This window comes from Pseudorasbora parva, chromosome 13 (assembly GCF_024679245.1).
Source record: "Pseudorasbora parva isolate DD20220531a chromosome 13, ASM2467924v1, whole genome shotgun sequence".
NCBI classification, from domain to species: Eukaryota; Metazoa; Chordata; class Actinopteri; order Cypriniformes; family Gobionidae; genus Pseudorasbora; species Pseudorasbora parva.
In genome coordinates, this window is record NC_090184.1 from 37,675,060 (window position 1) to 37,695,595 (window position 20,536).

Below are 20,536 nucleotides of genomic sequence, written 5' to 3' on the forward strand. Positions count from 1 at the left end.
TTTAGTCATTGTGTAAGACAGATACATACTCATTTGCACACATGCTAAAAAAAAGAAGCAATTTACTTAAATCAATAAGAAATTATAATCTGATGTGAACAAGAAACGAGTCTCATTCGAAAATTACAGAAAAAAACTGTAAAATGCTCAGTGTGATACAAAACTGACATTCTGGTATAGCAGAAAAAGAAGCAGAAAAAACATGACAAACAAATGTTTCCATGGGGGGAAAAAAACATCCAAACATTTTGACCAGTGTGGCTCTCACAATGACAAAAAACCTTTTTATTGTGGGGCTATGCTAATTTATTTACAATAACTGAAGCATGAATTAAACGTTTCGGGTAACATTTTGCAGACAGTCGAGTCTGTCTGATGTTCCAGCAAACAGTTGTGACAATTGAGCTTACAGTTTAAAGAATAACTAATATACTAATACTAATATAATAAATAACTCTGGACTGGTTAAAAAAAATGTGCCAAAGCAATTGAGAAAAACTGCAAATCTCTTTTTTTTAAATGTTTTTTTAGTTTTTTTTTTTACAGAAAATAATTAGAAAGTAATAATAATAATAATAATAATAATAATAATAATAATAATAATAATTATTATTATTATTATTATTATTATTATTATTATTATGTAACACTTTACAGTTTCATTAACTCGAACTAACCATGAGAAATAGGCTACATTTGTTATTGTATTTGTTCATCTTTGTTAACATTAGTTAATAAAACTACAGCTGTTAATGGTTTGTTTAACTCACAGTACATTAAATAATGTTAACAAGATTTTAATTAGGTATTAGAACATTTTGAAATTAACATAAACAAATGTTAATACATACTTTATAAGTGCTGTGCATTATTAGTTCATGTTAACTAATGTTAACTAATGAACCTTATTGTTAAGTGTTACCGATGTTTAATTTATAGGCTACAGAGCCTTTATGCTTTATCAGATACATGCAACAAAAGAGTCAAAACAATTGAATAATGCATGCAATAATATAGTAGTATAAAAAAATAATACATAGACAAAAGAAGGTCATTACATAAACAGGGTAGCAACAGAATACAAGAACAGAAACAAAATACCGAACAACACTTAAGAATGATAGTATTAGCACTCAAAAAAAAAAAATTATTGATATTAAAATATACTAGAATATGACCATCTCAAGCCAGTAGGTGGCATTGACTGCTCACATTGAACGTGGTGGCATTATGGGAATGAAAGATGTTTCTCTGAAGTGCAGAAGGAGGCGGAGACTCGCTGCCGTATGACTTTAGTCGCCTTCAATAACGATTCCACAAAGTAGAGGAACACTGAGTGCACTTACCTCTAGTGAGCCAAACATTACAGGCTCTCGGAATATCAGTCTGTACTCAACCTCTCGCTCTCTTAGAAAGCAAGACAGACCCCCACCATAGACAACATATAAAGGTAAGATATTTTACAATTACGTTTTTGCGACATAACCTGTCTGAACCTGTCAGATGGACATACACCTGTACCTGCCACCGCAGCGGTGTCTTCTTCCGCTCTCATGTAGGCAAGACGTCACATTTGACATATTAATGCGTTTAATTATATTAAATATGTTAGCTATGCATAGTAGAAGAACAACTTTAAACAACGTAGTAGCCCAATTAAAATAATTTAGGACACATTATTGACTACTCCGTTTTTATCTTGTGATATAGGCTATTTGTTCATTGCAAAATCATAACTGACTATTTTTACATTTCAGGATTATATCCTTTACTCTCTGAGAATGTCAACAAAAAAAAAATTACGTAATATTATCGCAGGGAAGAGGTTTCTTAGAAATATTACGAGATCTTGACCAGCGTAGATGTCGTCTGCATCTCAAAACCTTGTGTGCTGTCTTTTATGTGAACGTGATTTCATTTTCAATAAACATGTTCTGAGGGTTATGTTTAGGTTCATAACCGGGGTTAGGTGCGTCTGCATCAGTGTTATTAAGCTACAATTTCCCTTTGTTTTTAAGGATAAGTTATGAGTAGGGGCAGTATAGGGTTAGGACTAATTTTCTGACAGGAATGTGGTTCCAGGATCGACGAAATATGTTGCTAGTTGGCAAAATCACGGTGACCTGGTGTCTATATAGCCAACAATTTTGGAAATCATTTAACATACATATTTGTATGTTTTTATTATCTTTCAAATCTTCTTTAAAATCTTCTTTAAAAAAAAACACACAAACAAGTAGCCTAGGTGAGACCAGGGCTAGTTGTCACATCTCATTATAGGCTATATTGACACAAAAGGTTCATCTGTGTTCAGTGAATTGTATCAGTTAATTGTCTCTGAGCAATAACAGCGAATATGCTTTTTTTTGTCAAGTCACCTTTATTTATATAGCTTTTTATATAATACAGATTGTTTCGAAGCAGCTTTACTGTAATAACAGGCAAATTATGTTGCCTGTTATTTGTTGTTCAGCCGGAATCAGTTCATACAACTAGCCCTGGTATCCTTATACGGATTGGTCTTTTATGTCTGTGGGATAGGACACAGTAACTACATTTACTTTTGTAGTCCAGAATCACCATATGAATATAATCATTCATATTTATGCTATTTCTGAATATCCAGATATAGTCAGGTCTTATTACTGTAGGAAAACATTATTTATGTTTTGAGAAAAGCCATAAAGGACATATTGAATCGCTATTGCTTTTGCTTATTTATCGGATCAAAAGAGGTTATGAGAAAAGTCTTCTAACTGTCAGCCACGCTGAAAATAACCCTGACTGGGCAGTTGTTTAGACAGGCTTTGTACCTGGAGGCACAAAATCACATGACAGCCAAGAACAATGAGAGGAAGAAGAAATATCCCTCTAGTGTTTGTGGTTGCAAATCTCAGTGTCTCTTGTGCAGATCCTTTTCCAGGTGGTTGTTTGTAAAAAAAAAAGCGTTCTGCAGCCATACTGAATTGCATAATTCTGTATCAGAAAGTTTGTATTTTTGTGCCTGGTTGCAACTTTATCTTCATTTACAAATATACGAGATATGTTAAGAAAAGAATATTAACATAACAGTCTCACTATTTATGCAGTATAGTTTGTATACTGTAGATGCATATTTTTTATGCATCAAGAGGTCAAGGGTTGTCTAGTAGGTATTCATTATAGTTTAGAAGATGCATTTATAACATCTCTTTTCATGACTCACCATTTGTCTGACAAGTCTTTTTTACACAAAATTGAATTTTAAAAAGCCAATTTGATTACTGCATGCCACACATATGCAACAGGATGAGGTTGTACTGCATGTTCTTTTTGATGTGCAAGTTTCATCTGTATCCCAGTCCTCTGTCAGATCAATAAGCCATGTCATTTCATTTCATTTTTTAATCTTTCTGGAGCCTTTCAAAGCAGCAACTGAATGATGAACAGCAGTCGTGACCGGCGGTCTCACTCCCATGCACATTTTTTTATTGCTCCCACAGTGGCATGCTACATTCCTCCCTAGTATTCAGACTGCAGACAGCCAATAGACAGACTGACCCACAACAGTTTTACCAACACTTATATAAGACATAAGATCTGTTTTATTTAACTAAGCTGCTCTTAGATCACTACAGAAGAGCTGGGATGGCATGTGACATGCTCTTTTCAGCTTGATGTATAAAATACAATCTCCCTGGCTGGATTATGCCACCAGCATCATTATTATACCTGTAGTGGGGGATTTGATGGTGAACTTCTGACTTACAGAATAACCTTTTTAATTGATATAAAGATTAGTATGTGTTACTTAAAGGTGCACTAAGTGATTGCTGTGAAACACTGTTGATGTTTGAAATTAAACCCAAACAAACACGCCACTCCCTTCATTGCTCCGCCCCCAAAACACGTAGGTCTCTCCAGCGCTGGAAAGCTTTTCTAATATTTAAGGGGTGGTTCGTGTTTTTTTAGGCTTGGTTGCGTTTATGGGGTGCAGTATAACATGTCTTAATACATCTTTTTTTTTAAATCCCATATTTTTATTATATTTGACCTTTATTCCACACTGCTGCCTCCACTGTCCTTTGAACGGCTCATTTGCTTCCTGCTTCTATGAAGCCCATCCCTCCGAAAAACGCAATGGTCTTAGATTGGTTAGATGGCCAAATGTAGATTCATGTATTTTATAGGCTGAAGTGCCAAGCACAGGTTGTCCTGAAACGCCACGCCCCTTACCATTACGGGCAGAAGTCACATCTGCAGTGACTAGCAAGGGTTTATGATGTCACCAACCCGGGAAGAAGCTCGTTGTAGTCCAAACCGGCCGTTTTTGTAGGCATTAAACTGCCATAACTTTAAAAGACAATATCTCCGTTTGCATTGAACTTTCAGCGCTGCAACTTTGCAGATACTGTTTATGCTCAAGCAGCAACATTACACACACAAGCCCCTTTCACACTGCGATTCCGGCAAATACACGGATAATGCGACCCGGCATTTGTTCCCGGGCCGCTAGATTTGGTCCATTCTCACTGCCAGCGAAATACCATAATATGTGCGCTTTCACACACAACCCGTAACGGTCCCGGGTCGAGTTGACACGTGACATCCTGATGTGACGTATAACGGCGAGCGATCTCAGCTTCAGCGCGGATAGTAAGGAGCTCCGTGGTCTCGACTTGTGTCCAGTTTGCACACATTTCTGCTTGTTTAATTTTAGTTTCTTTTGTATACGAACACTCTCTGCGTTTAAAACATCGACTAGCTCTTCTGGCACTGCAGGGTTGTATTATTGAAAAAACAAGCTCTAGGAATCGCACGATAACTACGTACACGTTGCGGCATTAGTTTTGGCTTTTGTTCACACAGCGCTCGTCCCGGGTCGAATACCGCAATGTTACTAGGTCCCCGACCCGGGTTCAATTCGGTAATCAATGCCGGGATGTGGTTGCTTTCACACAGAAGGCGACCCGGCAATGTTTTTCGGGAATATTGCGGGTCCGACGTGCAGTGTGAAAGGGGCTTAAGTAAGTTAAAAAAGTTTTACCAACCTCCCCTTTAAAACGGGTCCTAAAGCTCATAACATTTATTTTTTTACATTAATATTCCTCTGACCTTTTCTCTCAGCTATCTCTCTTTTTTACAGTCTTTCTTCAGATCTCCCTCTTACTTATCAAATCCACTAGAAGGCAAGCCTGCAACTTTTAGCCAAAAAAGCATAACGGCTAATGCTAACGTTGTGGCAGTACGCAGGGAAGGAGACCAAAGGCTGTTTTTTTTAATGGATGTCAATGGAGAAGAGGCTTCTTTACACTAAATAAACCGTTTCTGTGAGGAAATAGCTTATCATTTAATGAATCGACACCCTGTCCACTAATCTTCAACAAGTTTTACGCTAAGCAATAGTTTTGTTGGGAAAGATATGCAGATACAAGATTTAAAGGTTATTTTAAAAGAGAAGGCAGAGAAGGGAATTTCGTATATGGTAGAACTAATTTACTCATTTAATAGAGAGTGACATTGTATATTGTCTAAAGAAAGAAAAAATACAGATGTTTTCTTTGGCTTTCAGGTTTTACCAGTTATGATAATGCTTGAATTGTAATGACTATTATAACTGCATGTATGCACATGACATACTAATATTCTGCATTTTAATGACTATGTATAATTTAATTATAAATATTTTGTTATATTGTATGTTGTTTAATTAAAATAAAAACTGAAGTGTTCCTTTTATCACTGCCAGCTTGTGTGCCTATTGATGATGATATAACCAATTATAATGAATGATGGTAAAAAAAAAACGTTTTTAGTTTAGGTGTTTTATGCGCCCTGCAGTGACTAATTTGCAGCTAATAGCGCTAGATATTTGTGCTCTTTTTCTGCAGTAAAGCACATTCCACAAACAATGCAGTCCTACTGTATGTTAACTAGCGACATAACACCAAATATAAAACATTTATTCACAAGACCAACGCACTAATCAACAAAAACCTGATTAACGTAAAAAGTGACTGACTGTCATAAAACTTTGAGGTGCTTCACGTGATCCAAGTTAGCCTTTACATTTTCTCCAAAAATTAGAGATACAGACCCTCTCATCTTCCTATAATAAGACAATCTCTGTGCTCAGTCTCTCTTCTCCCCACTCATGAGCGGACACGCCCCCTTCTGCTGATTGGCTACTGTGTGTTGTGCTGCTCGGCGCTTCTCAGAAATTGCTTACTGTACCTTTACACAGATTTTAAGGCTTCTGGTCTAAGGCTTGGTGTCAGTCCAAATTCTGTATAAAAATGCAAAGCAGAATTAAAATCATGCTAAGATATGCAGCTCTGACCCACTTCATCCCCCTAGCACAAGTGGCAGTTCTAATGCAGCTTTGGTTCTATGTAAATGAAATGCGGCATCAGTGCAACTTTAAACTTTATTATTATCAGAGCCCTTTAGTTAATTAATTTAGATAAATGCATTTATTTATTTAATTAATTAATTGTATAATTAATTAATTGTATTAATTCATAATCACATATTTAAAAATAAGTTTAAAGACAATTCATTTTACATTTATTTATCATTTATTTATTTATAATAGACTTTCATTTAAAATAATTTCTGCCATTATTATTTGTATGCCTCGGCGCAGCATTAAACATTGTAAATGCTCCTTTTTGTGGTATATATACCACTTCAGATGTAGCATTGGTTGGTCAGTTTGCAGTGTTAGTTTATTCATATAGTGTAGTTTATATTATTAAACCTGAGAAAACTGAAAGACAGTGTTTTGCATAGGATTTCTTAGTCTTTCACACAGCTCTCACTGCTGAAGGTTACTGAGCCACTCCTTTTGAATGGGAAATCAGCTGATGCAAATGAGTGTTTGCAAAAACTCATCGACCGCATCATGGTCATTTTCCCCTTTTCACCTTTGTGTAATTTTCACTTGATGAATTACATAACAAAACATGTGATGATGCATAGCTGAGCCAAAAGTTGACGAGAACCTCTTTAGTCTGAACAGCCACAGGTCAGTCAATGTCACGCTGTTCCTGAATATAAATATACAGATGACTCAGTTAATTGTCTGAAATTACGGGACATTTCTCCCGTTGACCCAATGGAAAAAAAAGTGAGGTTTTCATTTGACACGTTACATAACCATGTTCCCTGAGGTTGTTTCAACCTGTAGGCTATTTAGCAGGCGGTCATGATCACTTGTGTCTTGTGACATTTCTAAAAGCATAATGAAATGCATTCTTGAACATTGCATCCACTATCAGTCTCTCTATAGAAAGCCATGCAAAAGATGGTTGCTGAGGTGTTCTGAGTATTTTAAATGATGCAAAATTCACTTTTACATGGTGTTTGAACATAAATGTGTGTTGGCAGTGTGTGTACACAACCACCCAAAAATGGTAAAAATCCACCTACTCCTTTTTTTAATCCTCATAAATCATAAGCAGTGTCTCAGAATAAGCTGTTTGCAGATTCTATGTCTGTGAACATAAACAGCAGTGTTTGTGTGAACTTTGTGTTTTGACAGTTTAAGCACAATAAGACGTCAAACAGAACTAGTTTAATACTCACTGGTCGCACTGTCTGACATTCAGCTTTCTGTGTGCGTGCTTCGGATGTGTGCGCTCAGAAATAATTATGATATATAATTATAATCTTATGAAATATCAGATTTATAAGACTTATATGACTAAACGCATGCAGAGTCTTTTTATGATAATGAAGAACTGCAATATGTGTTGTAAGGCTCTGCCCTCTTCTGGAAAGCGGGGTGGGGAGCAGCAGCTTATTTGCATTTAAAGATACATGCACAATTTTTACCTTCCAAAAAATAAAATGGTAATCATATACCATTTTAACCATAATAACCATAATAACATGGTAAAATAAATTATGTGTACGGTATTTTGAGCTGAAACTTCACAGACACATTTTGGGGACACTTGAGACTTGTAAAAAAAGGGCACTTTACATGCCAATGCTGCTTGGCTTCAAATCTGGCATGACTTGCCAACACTTTTTAATTGAACACAGCCATGGATGAGATTTGAGCGCTATTGATTAGATTATTGTGTTTTGGTAATTGCTATTGGTCGAGCTCATGTAAGTGACAGGTTGTCCCGCTCGGCTCGTTGTGTCAGTGAGTCACGTGACGACACAACAACGAATCACGGCAGAGCAGCAGCAGGAGGGGGAGGAGTAGCGTTTGGTCTGGATTGTAGAGGTAGGAGACACAAGCAAAGTATAATGAATGTAGATATTTAAATTAAAATATCGATTCAATTACAAATGTATCAATCCGATACCAATACCAGTGTTGGCATCAATATTTAGATCGATCCGCCCACCCCTAAACACGCGTTGTGAATGTATGCCGCGAACGTGGTCGCGATTACCTCAGCTCTCATCACAAGACCTCATCAGCTCATTCATGTCGGTGAATGAAATCTGACTCCTGCAGCGTTAGTGCTGTGGCACTCGTGCGGCGACTCACTCATTTTATTGAACAGACACTTCAGTTTTTAATTGTAGTGTCTGTTCTCAAACTCAGTCACTGTAATCCAGTAGCGGTGGCTTTGGGAATGGCCTCACAGGGCAGCAAAGCATTCTGGGAATTGTTGTCTTTCATCCCCTTGAGACAAAAATACATTTTCTGTCTTTTCTCAGTCAAGAAGGGACCAAATTCAAAAAATATTTCACATTTCTACTACATTAATGACCCAGTTTAAATACAGATTAATCTTCCGAGCGCTAAAGTACCCCTTTAATTAAGTGCACAGTGATTACTCAGACAACAGTGGGAGGGCAATCCCACCCTGCCATGGAAGGTCTGTCAATGAGCTTGTTGTAGTGATTGACTGCTTTATGTGTAGGACTGAACCAACATTCTCATATTTAGTGCTAAATGTCAGACAGCAGTGCGTGTAAACTGTTTGAAAGCATTGTGGGGGAGAGACAAACTGCAGGCGATGTTGTTGATCTCACAGGTTTCATAACAACAATGGAATCTAGACATGAATATCCTGTTCTTTTGATTTTCAAAAAAAAGCATCAATCGCCTCCAATGGCAACATGCCCCCAGCAGGCAACAACAGGCTCCTGGAAGGCTCTTATTGTCAAATACAGTCTGAGGGAGTTATTAGTCCCTTGCAGGGCCATGGGAGCTTTTGTTTTAGTTGCTATGTTATGAGTCTAATGATCAGGTTTAAACATTTGAGAGCATATGCCTCTCTATAAGCAAATGCCCCTGCAACAACCGGAGAGAACTTGGGAATGTTTTCCTAATGTAGTGGAAATTATAATTAAAGTGTTTGGTCTTTACCTAATCTGGACTCTATGACCAACATTATTATTTTAAAAGACCTCCTGCGATTTAACATCATGTTAACCATTCAAGAAATATAATGAATTTTGCTATCTTGACATTTTTTTAAGGTTATGTGTGCTTACAGTGTACTATAAAGTTCTGGTTAATATAAGGTAACTACATGGGTTGGGTTTAGGGGTAGGTTCAGGGTTAGTACCTTATTACCTATTTAGTACTATATTAAGTAAAGAGTATGTACATAGGGAACATTACTGTAAAATAAAGTATAATTTTTGATCACAAATAAACATTTTATTCATTTTTGTTTTATTAAGATTAAAGTGTTCTTTTCCATTATTAAATGTATTCAATTATAATTGTATAATTTTCAATTATAATCAACTGTCACAATCTCTGTTTTTGAAAGAAGTCTCTTATGCTTACCAAGGCTGCGCTCATTTGATTAAAACTACAGTAAAAGCAGTAATATTGTGCAATTTAAAATAACTGTTTTCTATTTGAATATATATCTTAAAATGTAATTTATTTCCATTATGGCAACGCTGAATTGTCAGCATCATTGCTCCAGTCTTCACATAATCCTTCAGAAATCATTCTAATGTTTTTTGATGCTCAAGAAATATTTATTAGTATTATCAAGTTAAAAACAGTTGTGTCGCTTAATATCCTTATGGAAACTGTGATATGTTTTTTTAGAACTCTTTGATGACTAAAGATTTCAAAAGGACAGCATTAAATATTTTGTAACATTATAAATGTCTATACTGTCACTTCTGATCAGTGTGTCTGCTGAATAAAAGCATTAATTTCTTTCTTCAGAAGATGAATGGTTATGGCCATATGTGCTGATTCAACTTGAAGTATTACTGAGGTCATTTAATTCCATGACAACCTCACAACTTCCTGTCTGCAACATGCAATGACTTAACAGACACGGTAAAGGGAAGTGCATAATGGTTTTCTTATCACAAGTCTGGACCTCAGCCAGAGTGAGAGTGGAACAGCGGGTCCAACTTCATCCTGGGTACACCATTATCAGATACCAGTGTGATAAAAGTGCATAAAGAGGCTTATTATGTGCTTGTGGTAGACCTCTGCCTTCCATATCTTTCAGTTATGCCTCATTGACTTTCAAAACATTTTTGTTTCATCCCTGGAGAGTAAAGTGAATTACTATTTTATTAGATATCTTATTATTATTCTTTCTTTCTCATCACTTGATCACTGTTATGTTTGTGTTTATGCAGAGGAATTTGGCTTTATTCTTATATTTTAGTCAGAAACAAACTTTATGTTGTTCTCTGTGTTTTTGTCTCAATAAAAAGAACCAGTTCATAGTCAAACTACACATGATGGCCTGTATGTGTTTGATTTTTCTAAAAAAGAACTTGCTCATAAGGGTATGTTACTGGTTTCTCTGCATGCTTTTGATGCAGTTAAAATAACTGATTAATAAGAGTAATTCATTCTGGAATTGGAATACACCAGATGCACGGTGTGTGTGTGTGTTTAATTCACTTAAAAGAACTGACTCATAAGAATAATTCATTCTGAAACTGGAATACACAGGATGCAATATGTGTGTTTGATTCACTAAATTGAACTGGCTCATAAGAGTAATTCGTTCTGGAATTTGAATACACTGGATACGTTGTATGTGTTTGATTCACTTTACAGTGCTTAAAGCTGCTGTGATGACTTTTTTTGTGTTGACGATTTACAAAAATTATATAATGAGAATGTACAACAGGAATCCATTTTCCAAACCGTGTTTTTGTCTTACCTTGAATCATTATGGTGCACTTATAATAAGTGTTGGGACTGTTTCAGAGCGGTCTGAACCGCTGCGGATGAGCACAGTCCCTGCATGACTCGCCATAGACATAAACTGAGAGAAGAAGTAGCTCCGGCTGTAATGGTCTTCCGGAAGACGCATGGAGTTCTGTTTATTAACTGCTAGAGCACAAAATGTTATAGACTGCAGCTTTAATGTACCCACAAATGCTTAGGGTTTTCCATTCAAGCTAATTTACAGTAGTGGGCACCTGTGAAACGTAACATATATCTGAGTAAATGTGAAATAGGGAAGTTTGTGAGGGAAAAGCACAGAAAAGTAGATTTAAACAGGCCATGGCTGTCCGAAATTGCATACTCTCTTGAGTAGGTACTCATTTTGAATGCATTTTCTTCATGACCACTAAAAGCTTTTGTTCTATATAGTCCCGAATCTGTGTGCTATAACCTGGACGTACTTCACCATGTTGTCATCATCATGCGACCTACCGGCATCAGTTGTGTCACTTCACTGCCATTTACAAATCCTCTCCTGTGGCTTTATGGGATAGTAAAGTGTCCATCATAAGAATCTTGCTATAAGAAGTAGGCCTTTTTGCCTACTCTTTTATGAGTATGGAGAATTCGTGCATACTACTCTTTTCCCGTAGTGTTTCCTTTTTCGTCTGTTGGGAAGTATGCGATTTCAAATGCAACCTTGAGTTTGACTCACTGTTCATAGAGTAATTTGTTCTGCAATCAGACTACACAGAATGCCCTGTGTTTGTTTGATTCACTTAAAGGAACCGGCTCATAATATTCATTTGTTTGAGAACTGGATACTATACTGTTGGTGTTGTGTGTTTTTGATTCACTAAAAAAAAACATTCATAAGAGTAAGTCATTCTGGAATTAGACTACACTGGATTTGCTTCATGTGTTTTATTCACTAAAAAGAAGTTGAGTAAATATTATAGTTTTTTTTTTTTTTAACCACAGTTTCACATGCTCATTTAGTGCGAAAAGTGTTATAAAACATTTGATTATTTATTCCCAAACTTATGTAGGACACAGTGTACCACTTCAGGCTGGATGGCACAGACATTAACTTTAGCCTAATGAGTAAATACTTGGGTAATGTATGTTGACTGCCTCTCTCAAGCTGTTCATTTGGTCTCATTTGACTTTCACAGTGAATCGCTCTGCCCTTGCGACGAGCCGAGTCTTTCAGCAGTTGGTCCACTTGATCACCTTGCTCAAGTTGAGTTGAACTCGCTCAGAATAGTAAATAAGCACAGCCTGAATGTCGTCTCTTTCACTTACTCTCTGCTCCTTTCCTTTATCTTGCACTTCCTTCTTCTGACACTCCCCCGCTGCTCCTCAGAGGTCTTAAGATAAGCTCAACACCGTTGAATGAAAAAGCATTTTCTTTTTCCTGAGATGAGTGAGAGTGAGAACTGGAAATGATGGGGAGGTTATCTCCTAATGTCACAAGTTGGATTCAAACCAATGTTATTTTAGTTACATTGACATGCCATTATAGTTTTTATTAATACTTTTTATTCATTTTTATGTTTATACTTACATTTTTAATGTTTTTAATTTTGTTGGGTCTTTTTGTCATTTTGTATGTTTTTTTAAAGGTCTACATTGTTTATATTCATATTCATTTTTATTTCAGTTTTAGTTTGAGATATTTTACTACATAAAGGTAAAAGAAAATTAGATATGGTTTGTATTTGTTTTTATGTAAAAAAAGTTTAGTTAACTATAGGCTAATAACCCTGACTTTTTTTTTGATCATTCATATGTTTGAAAATGTGTCAGCTTATAGATTGCTTGTCAAGAGTTAAAAGTCACATTTATTTATAGTGTTTTACACAATAACGATTGTTTCAAACAAGTTTCACTGTAATACACAAGAAAATAACTTAATTTTGGCAAAATTCATCTATTTTTGCTTTGTTTTAAGATGTGCCAAATCTCTATTGGATATTTATCATCTTTTTGCATATGCCTCCCCACTGACTGTATCTGTATTCAGTACAGTAATAATTAGTATTTATAGCTTCACTGTACTGCAAATCGGAACATGTTGTCCACGTATAACAAATTATTCTAAAATGCCTTTAATAACATCCTATCCAATTACCGTTTTTAGCGGGAAACTTCACACAGTACACTAAGCCAGTTATGTAATCATTGTCACTGTATCCAATTAGCGAACTGAAGAAAGAACCTCCAGTCAGAACAAAGACTGTATACGTGAGGCCTGTGCCATGTTGGATATGGCCCTAATCCTGTTCTCTAGCTTTAAGCCCTCAATTAAAATTAACAGACATGGAATTTTTACCCCCTTCACTCATGAATAATTCAGTTAAAAAGTTACGTTTTCACTTCAAATTGGGATGACTGCTCAAGCACCATTTTTGAAGAGTTTGCATGTGCTTGTTCCATGAAGAAGCCTATGATTAACGGTGCACTGTGTAAATTTTAGCACACCTAGCGGTGAGGTTGTGAATTGCAACCACCCACCACTCACCCCTCCCTTTAAGCACATAGAGAAGCTACAGTGGCTGACACAGGACAAAGATGCCGTCGTCTGAGACAGCAGAGATTGGCTAGCGCTCTGTAGAGCAGTTTGTCTGTTTTGAGCTACTGAAGAAATATGGCGGCGCAAAATTGTGACTTCACTGTAAGGGGACACGCAATATATGCAGATAGAAATGGCTCATTCTAAGGGAATAAAAACATAACAGTTCATTATGTAAGGTCTTTATACACTGCTGAAAACATAGTTGTCTATATTATATTGCATTTCTATCAATAGATTCTCATAAATACTACACACTGCACCGTTAAATATGGAAATAAAGCAAAATAACTAATAAAAATTAGAATTAGTCCATGTTCATAATTTATAGCAAAAAAACTAGAAAAGAAAGATCTCAAACCAGATTACAGTATTAAGAAGTTTTTACTCCACCCTGTATTAACCAACGTGGTTGAATGAGGATTTATTTGCGACAAATGCGGTTTTGTGAAACAGTCGCGACTATCTAGTTAATTCCTGTAGTTAAGCAGCAAGTTACATTGTTGTATTTGCCTGACAAGCCAGACCCGCATCAAGATGTTTGGTCTGGAAACTCACCATTGACAGGGTCAATCTGAGGGGCGGGATAAACGGTTGTCTTTCAAACTCCCTCTGCATGTGATAGGATAGCGCTACACCAACCAGAGCAACGTGAAGCAGAGTTAGTTGATAGATTAAACTTTCACCGTATCCGGTCGGCTAAACTCCGAACACATCTTCCCTTTTTAAGAATGACTTCAGTGCTGTTCTTTGTTCTTTTCTCAGAGAAAAGCTTAACTCCAAGTCTTCAGAGTCGCGGCCAAAGTCAATTCTAAAGACCGCCATTCGCCAGTTTCTTTGATTACAAGTAGCACGCAAACGCAACTCTGCCGTCATTATGTTAAGCCCACACACCGACTTTATACACGATGTGATTGGCCTGACCAGAGTTTGATCTTTCCAGGTAAGAAGTCTATTGAGAGTTGCTAGAGTACACTCGTGGCAAATTAGATTTGATGCCGCTAGGGTGTGTCTAGATTTCTAGTCTATCGTTGTATGAGAAACGCACCCAACTGACAGACTGGGAAGAGAGGTGCTGTAACTATGTTAAAATATGTGAAAAATAATGTTTGAACATTCAAGCATGAAGAACAAAAACAAAATCAAGACTTAGTAATAATATGGCTTAGGGCATAATATGGGCTCTTTAAAGGTGCACTATGTAGTATTTTTGCAGTAAAATATCCAAAAACCACTAGCCCAGTTTTGTTCCGTTTGATTGCTTACAATATGTTGTATGTTTTTGTAATATGTATGTTGTATGTTGTACATTTACAAATGTTTCCAACTATTTGTAAATTTCCAGAAAATTGCTTTTTAACCAAGGACTCGGGACATCTGAGCATAGCATCTGAGGGAGTCCCCTGTCAATTGCGGTATATCTGCATTACCCTCGGTTTCTGGTTTTATTTGGCAGATGCGCTTTATTCTCAGCAGTGTGAACAAGTGTCACAGCAGCCGCTGAGCAAACGCACAGAGTAGCATCCCGCTGCTGCTCGTCCTGCCTGCTGCTCGCGAGCCGTGTTTCGTAACAATCACTTCAACGGCCTTGCTCAGCTCCACAACACTCGGCCCTGCTCTGCATCATACTACAGTAACGTTAATAATCGCATCCATTAACATGTTTTCTGGCCGAGTCCAGAAAACACTAGACTCGGCCCGCTGGCTGTGAGGTGAAGCCCACATGAACCAAGATGCTGCGCTCAACGCCTTTGTTTCGAATAGGCGCCCTCTAGCGGACATAAAAGTTGCATAGTGCACCTTTAAGGAATCTGAGATAAAAAGAATTTGTATTATGTATTATGAATATTGTATTATTATCAGTCAAAGCTGTTGCTGAGTATTTTATCCTTAAAAATTAAGTGAACCAGAGTTTGAACAGTTTGAAATCGCTGATGTTTCTTATGTCACAAGCTCACTTGTATCCAATCAAGTCAGCATGCGGGCGGGCTTTAGCATATCATTAACTGCCCGTAGCAGTGGAGTCTCAAGAGAAGCCAGGTTATCCTGTGATATTTTTCTGTTGATGTGAAAAATCAGGTACATTAAGCAATATAGTGGGTGATTTATTTATATTACGATGTTACGCCTTTCTCCACTGATGTTTAGGACTGATTTTTAGAAGGTAGACTGAGATGGCAAACAGGAACATGGTTTGTAACATTAGCAACACATTATTAGCTGTTTAATAAAGTAGTCAAGCAAAAGGCTTGTCATATTAATTACCGTTATGTATGTGTCAGACGTTGTAAAGACAAACAATTGAGCAGCATTTACTACAGTAAAGCTGACCAGTGGATCTCTGAGGTGAGTGGAGGTGGGGCTAATCTGCATATTCATAAATCCATGTTAATTAAATTAAGCAACTAAATGAAGTTATTTTTCACAAGAAATATGTAATTTTGGTAATCAAAGATTAATTTTAAGGGAGAAAATTATTAACTACACAGGTGGACTTATATGCTAAAAAACAGTAAATATGTATGCTAAACTTTACTTGAAAATTTGAATGGTTGATTGTGCTAGATGTTTTGAGAGACTGACCCCAGAAATGTTGAGACTTAGCCTGACAAGCCAGACCCACATCAAGATGTTTGGTCTGGAAACTCACCATTGACAGGGCGCAATCCGAGGGGCGGGATAAACGGTTGTCTTTCAAACTCCCTCTGCACGCGATAGGATAGCGCTACACCAACCAGAGCAACAAAGGTGAAGCAGAGCTCGCTGACAGATTAAACATTCGCCGTATCCGGTCGGCTAAACTCCGAACACATCTTCCCTTTTTAAGAATGACTTCAGTGCTGTTCTTTGTCCTTTTCTCAGAGAAAAGCTTAACTCCAAGTCTTCCAGGATCGCGGTCAAAGCTGATTCGAAAGACCGCCGCCGTTCGCCAGTTTCTCTGTTTACTAGAAGCACACAAACGCAACTCGGCCGTCGTCATTATGGCCCCACCCGCCGACTCTATACATGATGTGATTGGGCCGTCCAGATTCTGAGGAATACAGCTCAGACGTGTATTGAGAGTTCCTAGACGACACTTGCGGGCAAATTAAATTTGCTGCCGCTAGGGTGCGTCTAGATTTCTAGGCTAGTTGAAACTTCAATCAGTGTGTTTATTACCAGTCAAATCAGTGTAAATATTCAGAGGGATGACTGCGGGTGGATACTGTAAGGCCACTGTTTACAAGCACTGGACCTGGACTCATAGCAACCACAAAGAGAAGAACAAATGAGAAGAAGATATAGATAAAGAGAGAGAGCGAAAGTGAGGATGGGTTTTTAAAGTGTCATGGTGATAGAAACATAAGTGTTTTCTGTTCTCTGTCCTCTTAATATCTGGCACATGGTCACATATCTTCAATACCTTTAAAGGGCACTTGCCTCTTCTGAGAGCACTTCATGATCCGTGTCTTTTCCACTGTCAGTGCCACATAATTTGTTTGTGCTTCTTACAATGAGACCATTGTTCTTAACTAAATAATAGAATAAGGTCATATGATGTACGTTAAACTTTAGGGTTTATGTTACAATGAAATATGACGATCGGGGGGGCTTCCAGTTTGGACATTAACAGGTTAAAGGTGGAATGTAATACCATTTAACTTTTTATTTCCATAATATTTCCATATTTCCATAAACCAATTGTTGAGATTGCCCGTAAGTTGCGTAGGATGCTTTGCTAAATATAGATAATATTTGTTTAGCCATTTCTTTATTGACTCGAGTATCAATAAATCATCTTATATTGACACTGCTTGCTTATATAATCATTTGTATAGTAATAAAGACACAAGACTGTTTAAAAGTTTGGGGTCAGTAAGATTTTTGCTTAATTATTCATTTTATTCAGAAAGGATTCAAGAAATGGATTTAAAAAAAATATAATTAAGACAATAATGTAACAAAACATTTCTATTTCAAGTTTCTGGAGGATCATGTGACACTGAAAATGTATTCTTTTATTTGTATTAATCCACAAGAGGCAACAACACAGTCTTTTACACCCCTTTACTATGGTTAAATCACTCTTCTCTTGAGTTTTAGTGCTTTATTTGATCTAAATGTTCCATGATGCATCTGGCTAGTAATCACTTATATATTTAAACACTGTTCCGTGAGTAAGCTATGTTGTGTCCTTTTAGTGTAACATTGTTTATAGGCTCTATTTTGATTGTATCGTGCTGACTCATCATTGACAACATGGTTAATGACACAAGGAGGAGGTTGTGTTTTTTGCATGAATTCAACATAGGATGGATTGTTTTGCGGTGGATTGTGTAATAGATCTGGATTGCATAGGGCAAACTGACATGCAGGTGTTAGATGCTTCTGAGACAGCAGCTGGTTATCAGGAGCAAACATCCACACTTTCGCTGGGTTTACCTTGTTTTCCCTCTCTGCAGACCCACTGATATAAACGTGCTGGCACCAAGCGAATTGCATGGGTGCTTTAGAGTCACAGGGTGCTCTTGACTTTAAATAAGGGCTCAGTCTCACAGTTTGTTTATGCAGACAGTCTAAAAGACCATTATTCCTCATTTACACAGACTGTGAGGGCCTGCACTCTGTCTGCTGACTTTACGACGCACCGTTTATTCAGTGCTGTGGCTGCAAACACACACTTAGGTGGTCACAAGATCAACTTAAAAACATTCTGCATTGTCTCGTTGAGAATGTCTGAAATTAATCTTTCACTAAAGGTGACGTGTGTCGTTTCTGCACCTCTAGCCTTGCAAACAGAATTGCAAAGATTAACCAAAGTTAAAGTCAGTTCAACCTAGTCGATCAGTAATGCAATTTCTGTTTAAAAATATTTTTTTATATTTTCAGAAAAATCTATTGTGTATATTGTGTATATTATTTTGGAAAATAACACGGTCTATTAATAAAGTCATGTAAACGTGGTTTACTTGCGTTGTCAGTTTACTGGTTTGCATGTAAACGGGGAAAAATGGTTATTTGTGAGTTATCAGCTTACTGGTGTACATGTACAAACGCACTCATGTCGTTCATGTCGTTCCAAACCCCGTAAGACTTTTGTTCATCTTCAGAACACAAATAAAGATATTTTTATGAAATCTGAGAGCTTTCTGTCCCTCCATTTACAGCTACACAATTGACACTTTCACACTTCAAAAAGTTAAAGGAAGTGTATGTAAGATTGTGGCCAAAACTGGTACTGCAATCACTTTCAAATGACTGTAGAGCGGTGTAACCCCCTCCCCCTGTCTCGAGGTTGCCTGATAGACTGAAGGATCCAGCAGGAATGTTTGTAGATCTGCAGCTGTGCTAACTAGAGCAGATCTGGCAACCCGGATGCCCAAACACTACTGACTCCGTGATTGGTCGATAGGGGGAGGGCCAAAACACAACATGTCAACATCAACATCAGTCGAGGGCTACAACAACAACTTTTAAATGACAATATCCTGGCCGGACTACTGTTGTCAGTGATAGAAGTATTTGAAATTAACATGATTTCTTAATGTCTAGTGACATTATCAGGGCCATTTTATGATTCATTGAAATACATTTCTTACATACAGCACCTTTAATTTAGACACCGTCAAACTTATCCATATGAATTGAGTGGTTAGCCAAAAATCTTGATTGCTTCATATGATGAACAAATATGTGAGAACAAATGAGGTTCTTTGAGCTTCCGCAGGAACCAATGAGATTTGTTCTCTTGCATCAAGCAGGTTCAATTGAGTGTTTAAATATGGATATAAGCCTAAATTCAATCTGTTCATCATATAAAGCGATTGAGTCTCTTCAGATGATTTGGACTAAACCACTCAATTCATATGAATTAGTTTTATGATCTCTTATGAACTTTTTGAAGCATCAAATTAGTAGCTGTATATCTGTCTATGGAGGGACAGAAAGCTCTCATATTTCATCAAAAGATCTTCATTTGGGTTCTGAAGATGAACAAAAGTCTTACGGGAGGCTGAGCAATTAATGACAGAATTTTTATTTTTGGCTGAAATAACCTTTTAAAGCTTTTTGGTTTTCCATCCACTGGCTGCTATACTAACTACAACATACCCCTTCCCATCTGGTTTACAGGACGAACATCAATTCTGAACCAGACCTCTGCTTTCCACCCAGTCCACATGACTGAGCCACGCAGCAGCGCTGAACAGCAGACCAACACCTGTGTTCTTGGTTAAAACAAGGTAAACCCTAATTGCATCATATTCTATTAGCACAGCCACACATGTCCTGCATTTACAAGCCACTCAATTACTCTGGCAGGATATCCTGTGGTCTGTGTCAGGCTCCTTTGCAAAGCTGATGGTTTACGGCTGGACACGGCCTGAGGACATTATTTTACATACATACACTGAGCTAATGGCTGTAAACTAGTCTTGTGTAACTTTTAACTCTTTATTGTAGATGTCATCAGCTAATGAGAATGGAGTCAGCGGGTCTAGCAATAACAGTAGAGAGAAAACATACAAAAAGGTAAATTGTTTTTCATTATTACTTTCTTTATATCTACAATATTTTTTTCATGTTGAACCCATTATTATTAAATATAACTTTATATTTTAAAGTTTTTCATTTGGATATGATTAATATTTGATTGATTTTTAAATATTGACCTCAACCGTTATTTAATATAGGTATTTAAAATATTATTATAGAATTTGGAGGTTTTTTTCCTTCTGTCATCTAATGCCGGGTACACACTGCATGATTTTAGTCCCAATTTTTTAATCACCGACAGTTTTGTGGAAATTGCTAACAAATGCCTGAAATCAAAGAGAAATCGCTGCTCGACTCGTTCATGTGAGTAACAA

At 37.0% G+C, this 20,536-nt stretch overlaps 1 protein-coding gene across 2 annotated transcripts in view; it reads left to right on the plus strand.

The window, feature by feature from the left end:
* Positions 1-1,285: 1,285 nt before the first annotated feature.
* Positions 1,286-20,536, plus strand: part of pip5k1bb (phosphatidylinositol-4-phosphate 5-kinase, type I, beta b) — a 59,815-nt gene continuing 40,564 nt past the window's right edge. Inside the window, exons 1-3 of one of the 2 annotated variants that reach the window (XR_010897587.1) lie at positions 1,286-1,450; positions 19,800-19,909; positions 20,130-20,198. Coding sequence is in view for 1 of the 2 variants with exons in the window: in XM_067414294.1 (XP_067270395.1) it covers positions 20,130-20,198 (69 nt within the window). In the remaining variant the exon portion in view is untranslated. The remainder of the gene's footprint in view (positions 1,451-19,799; positions 19,910-20,129; positions 20,199-20,536) is intronic. The other variant, XM_067414294.1, reaches the window with a different exon arrangement.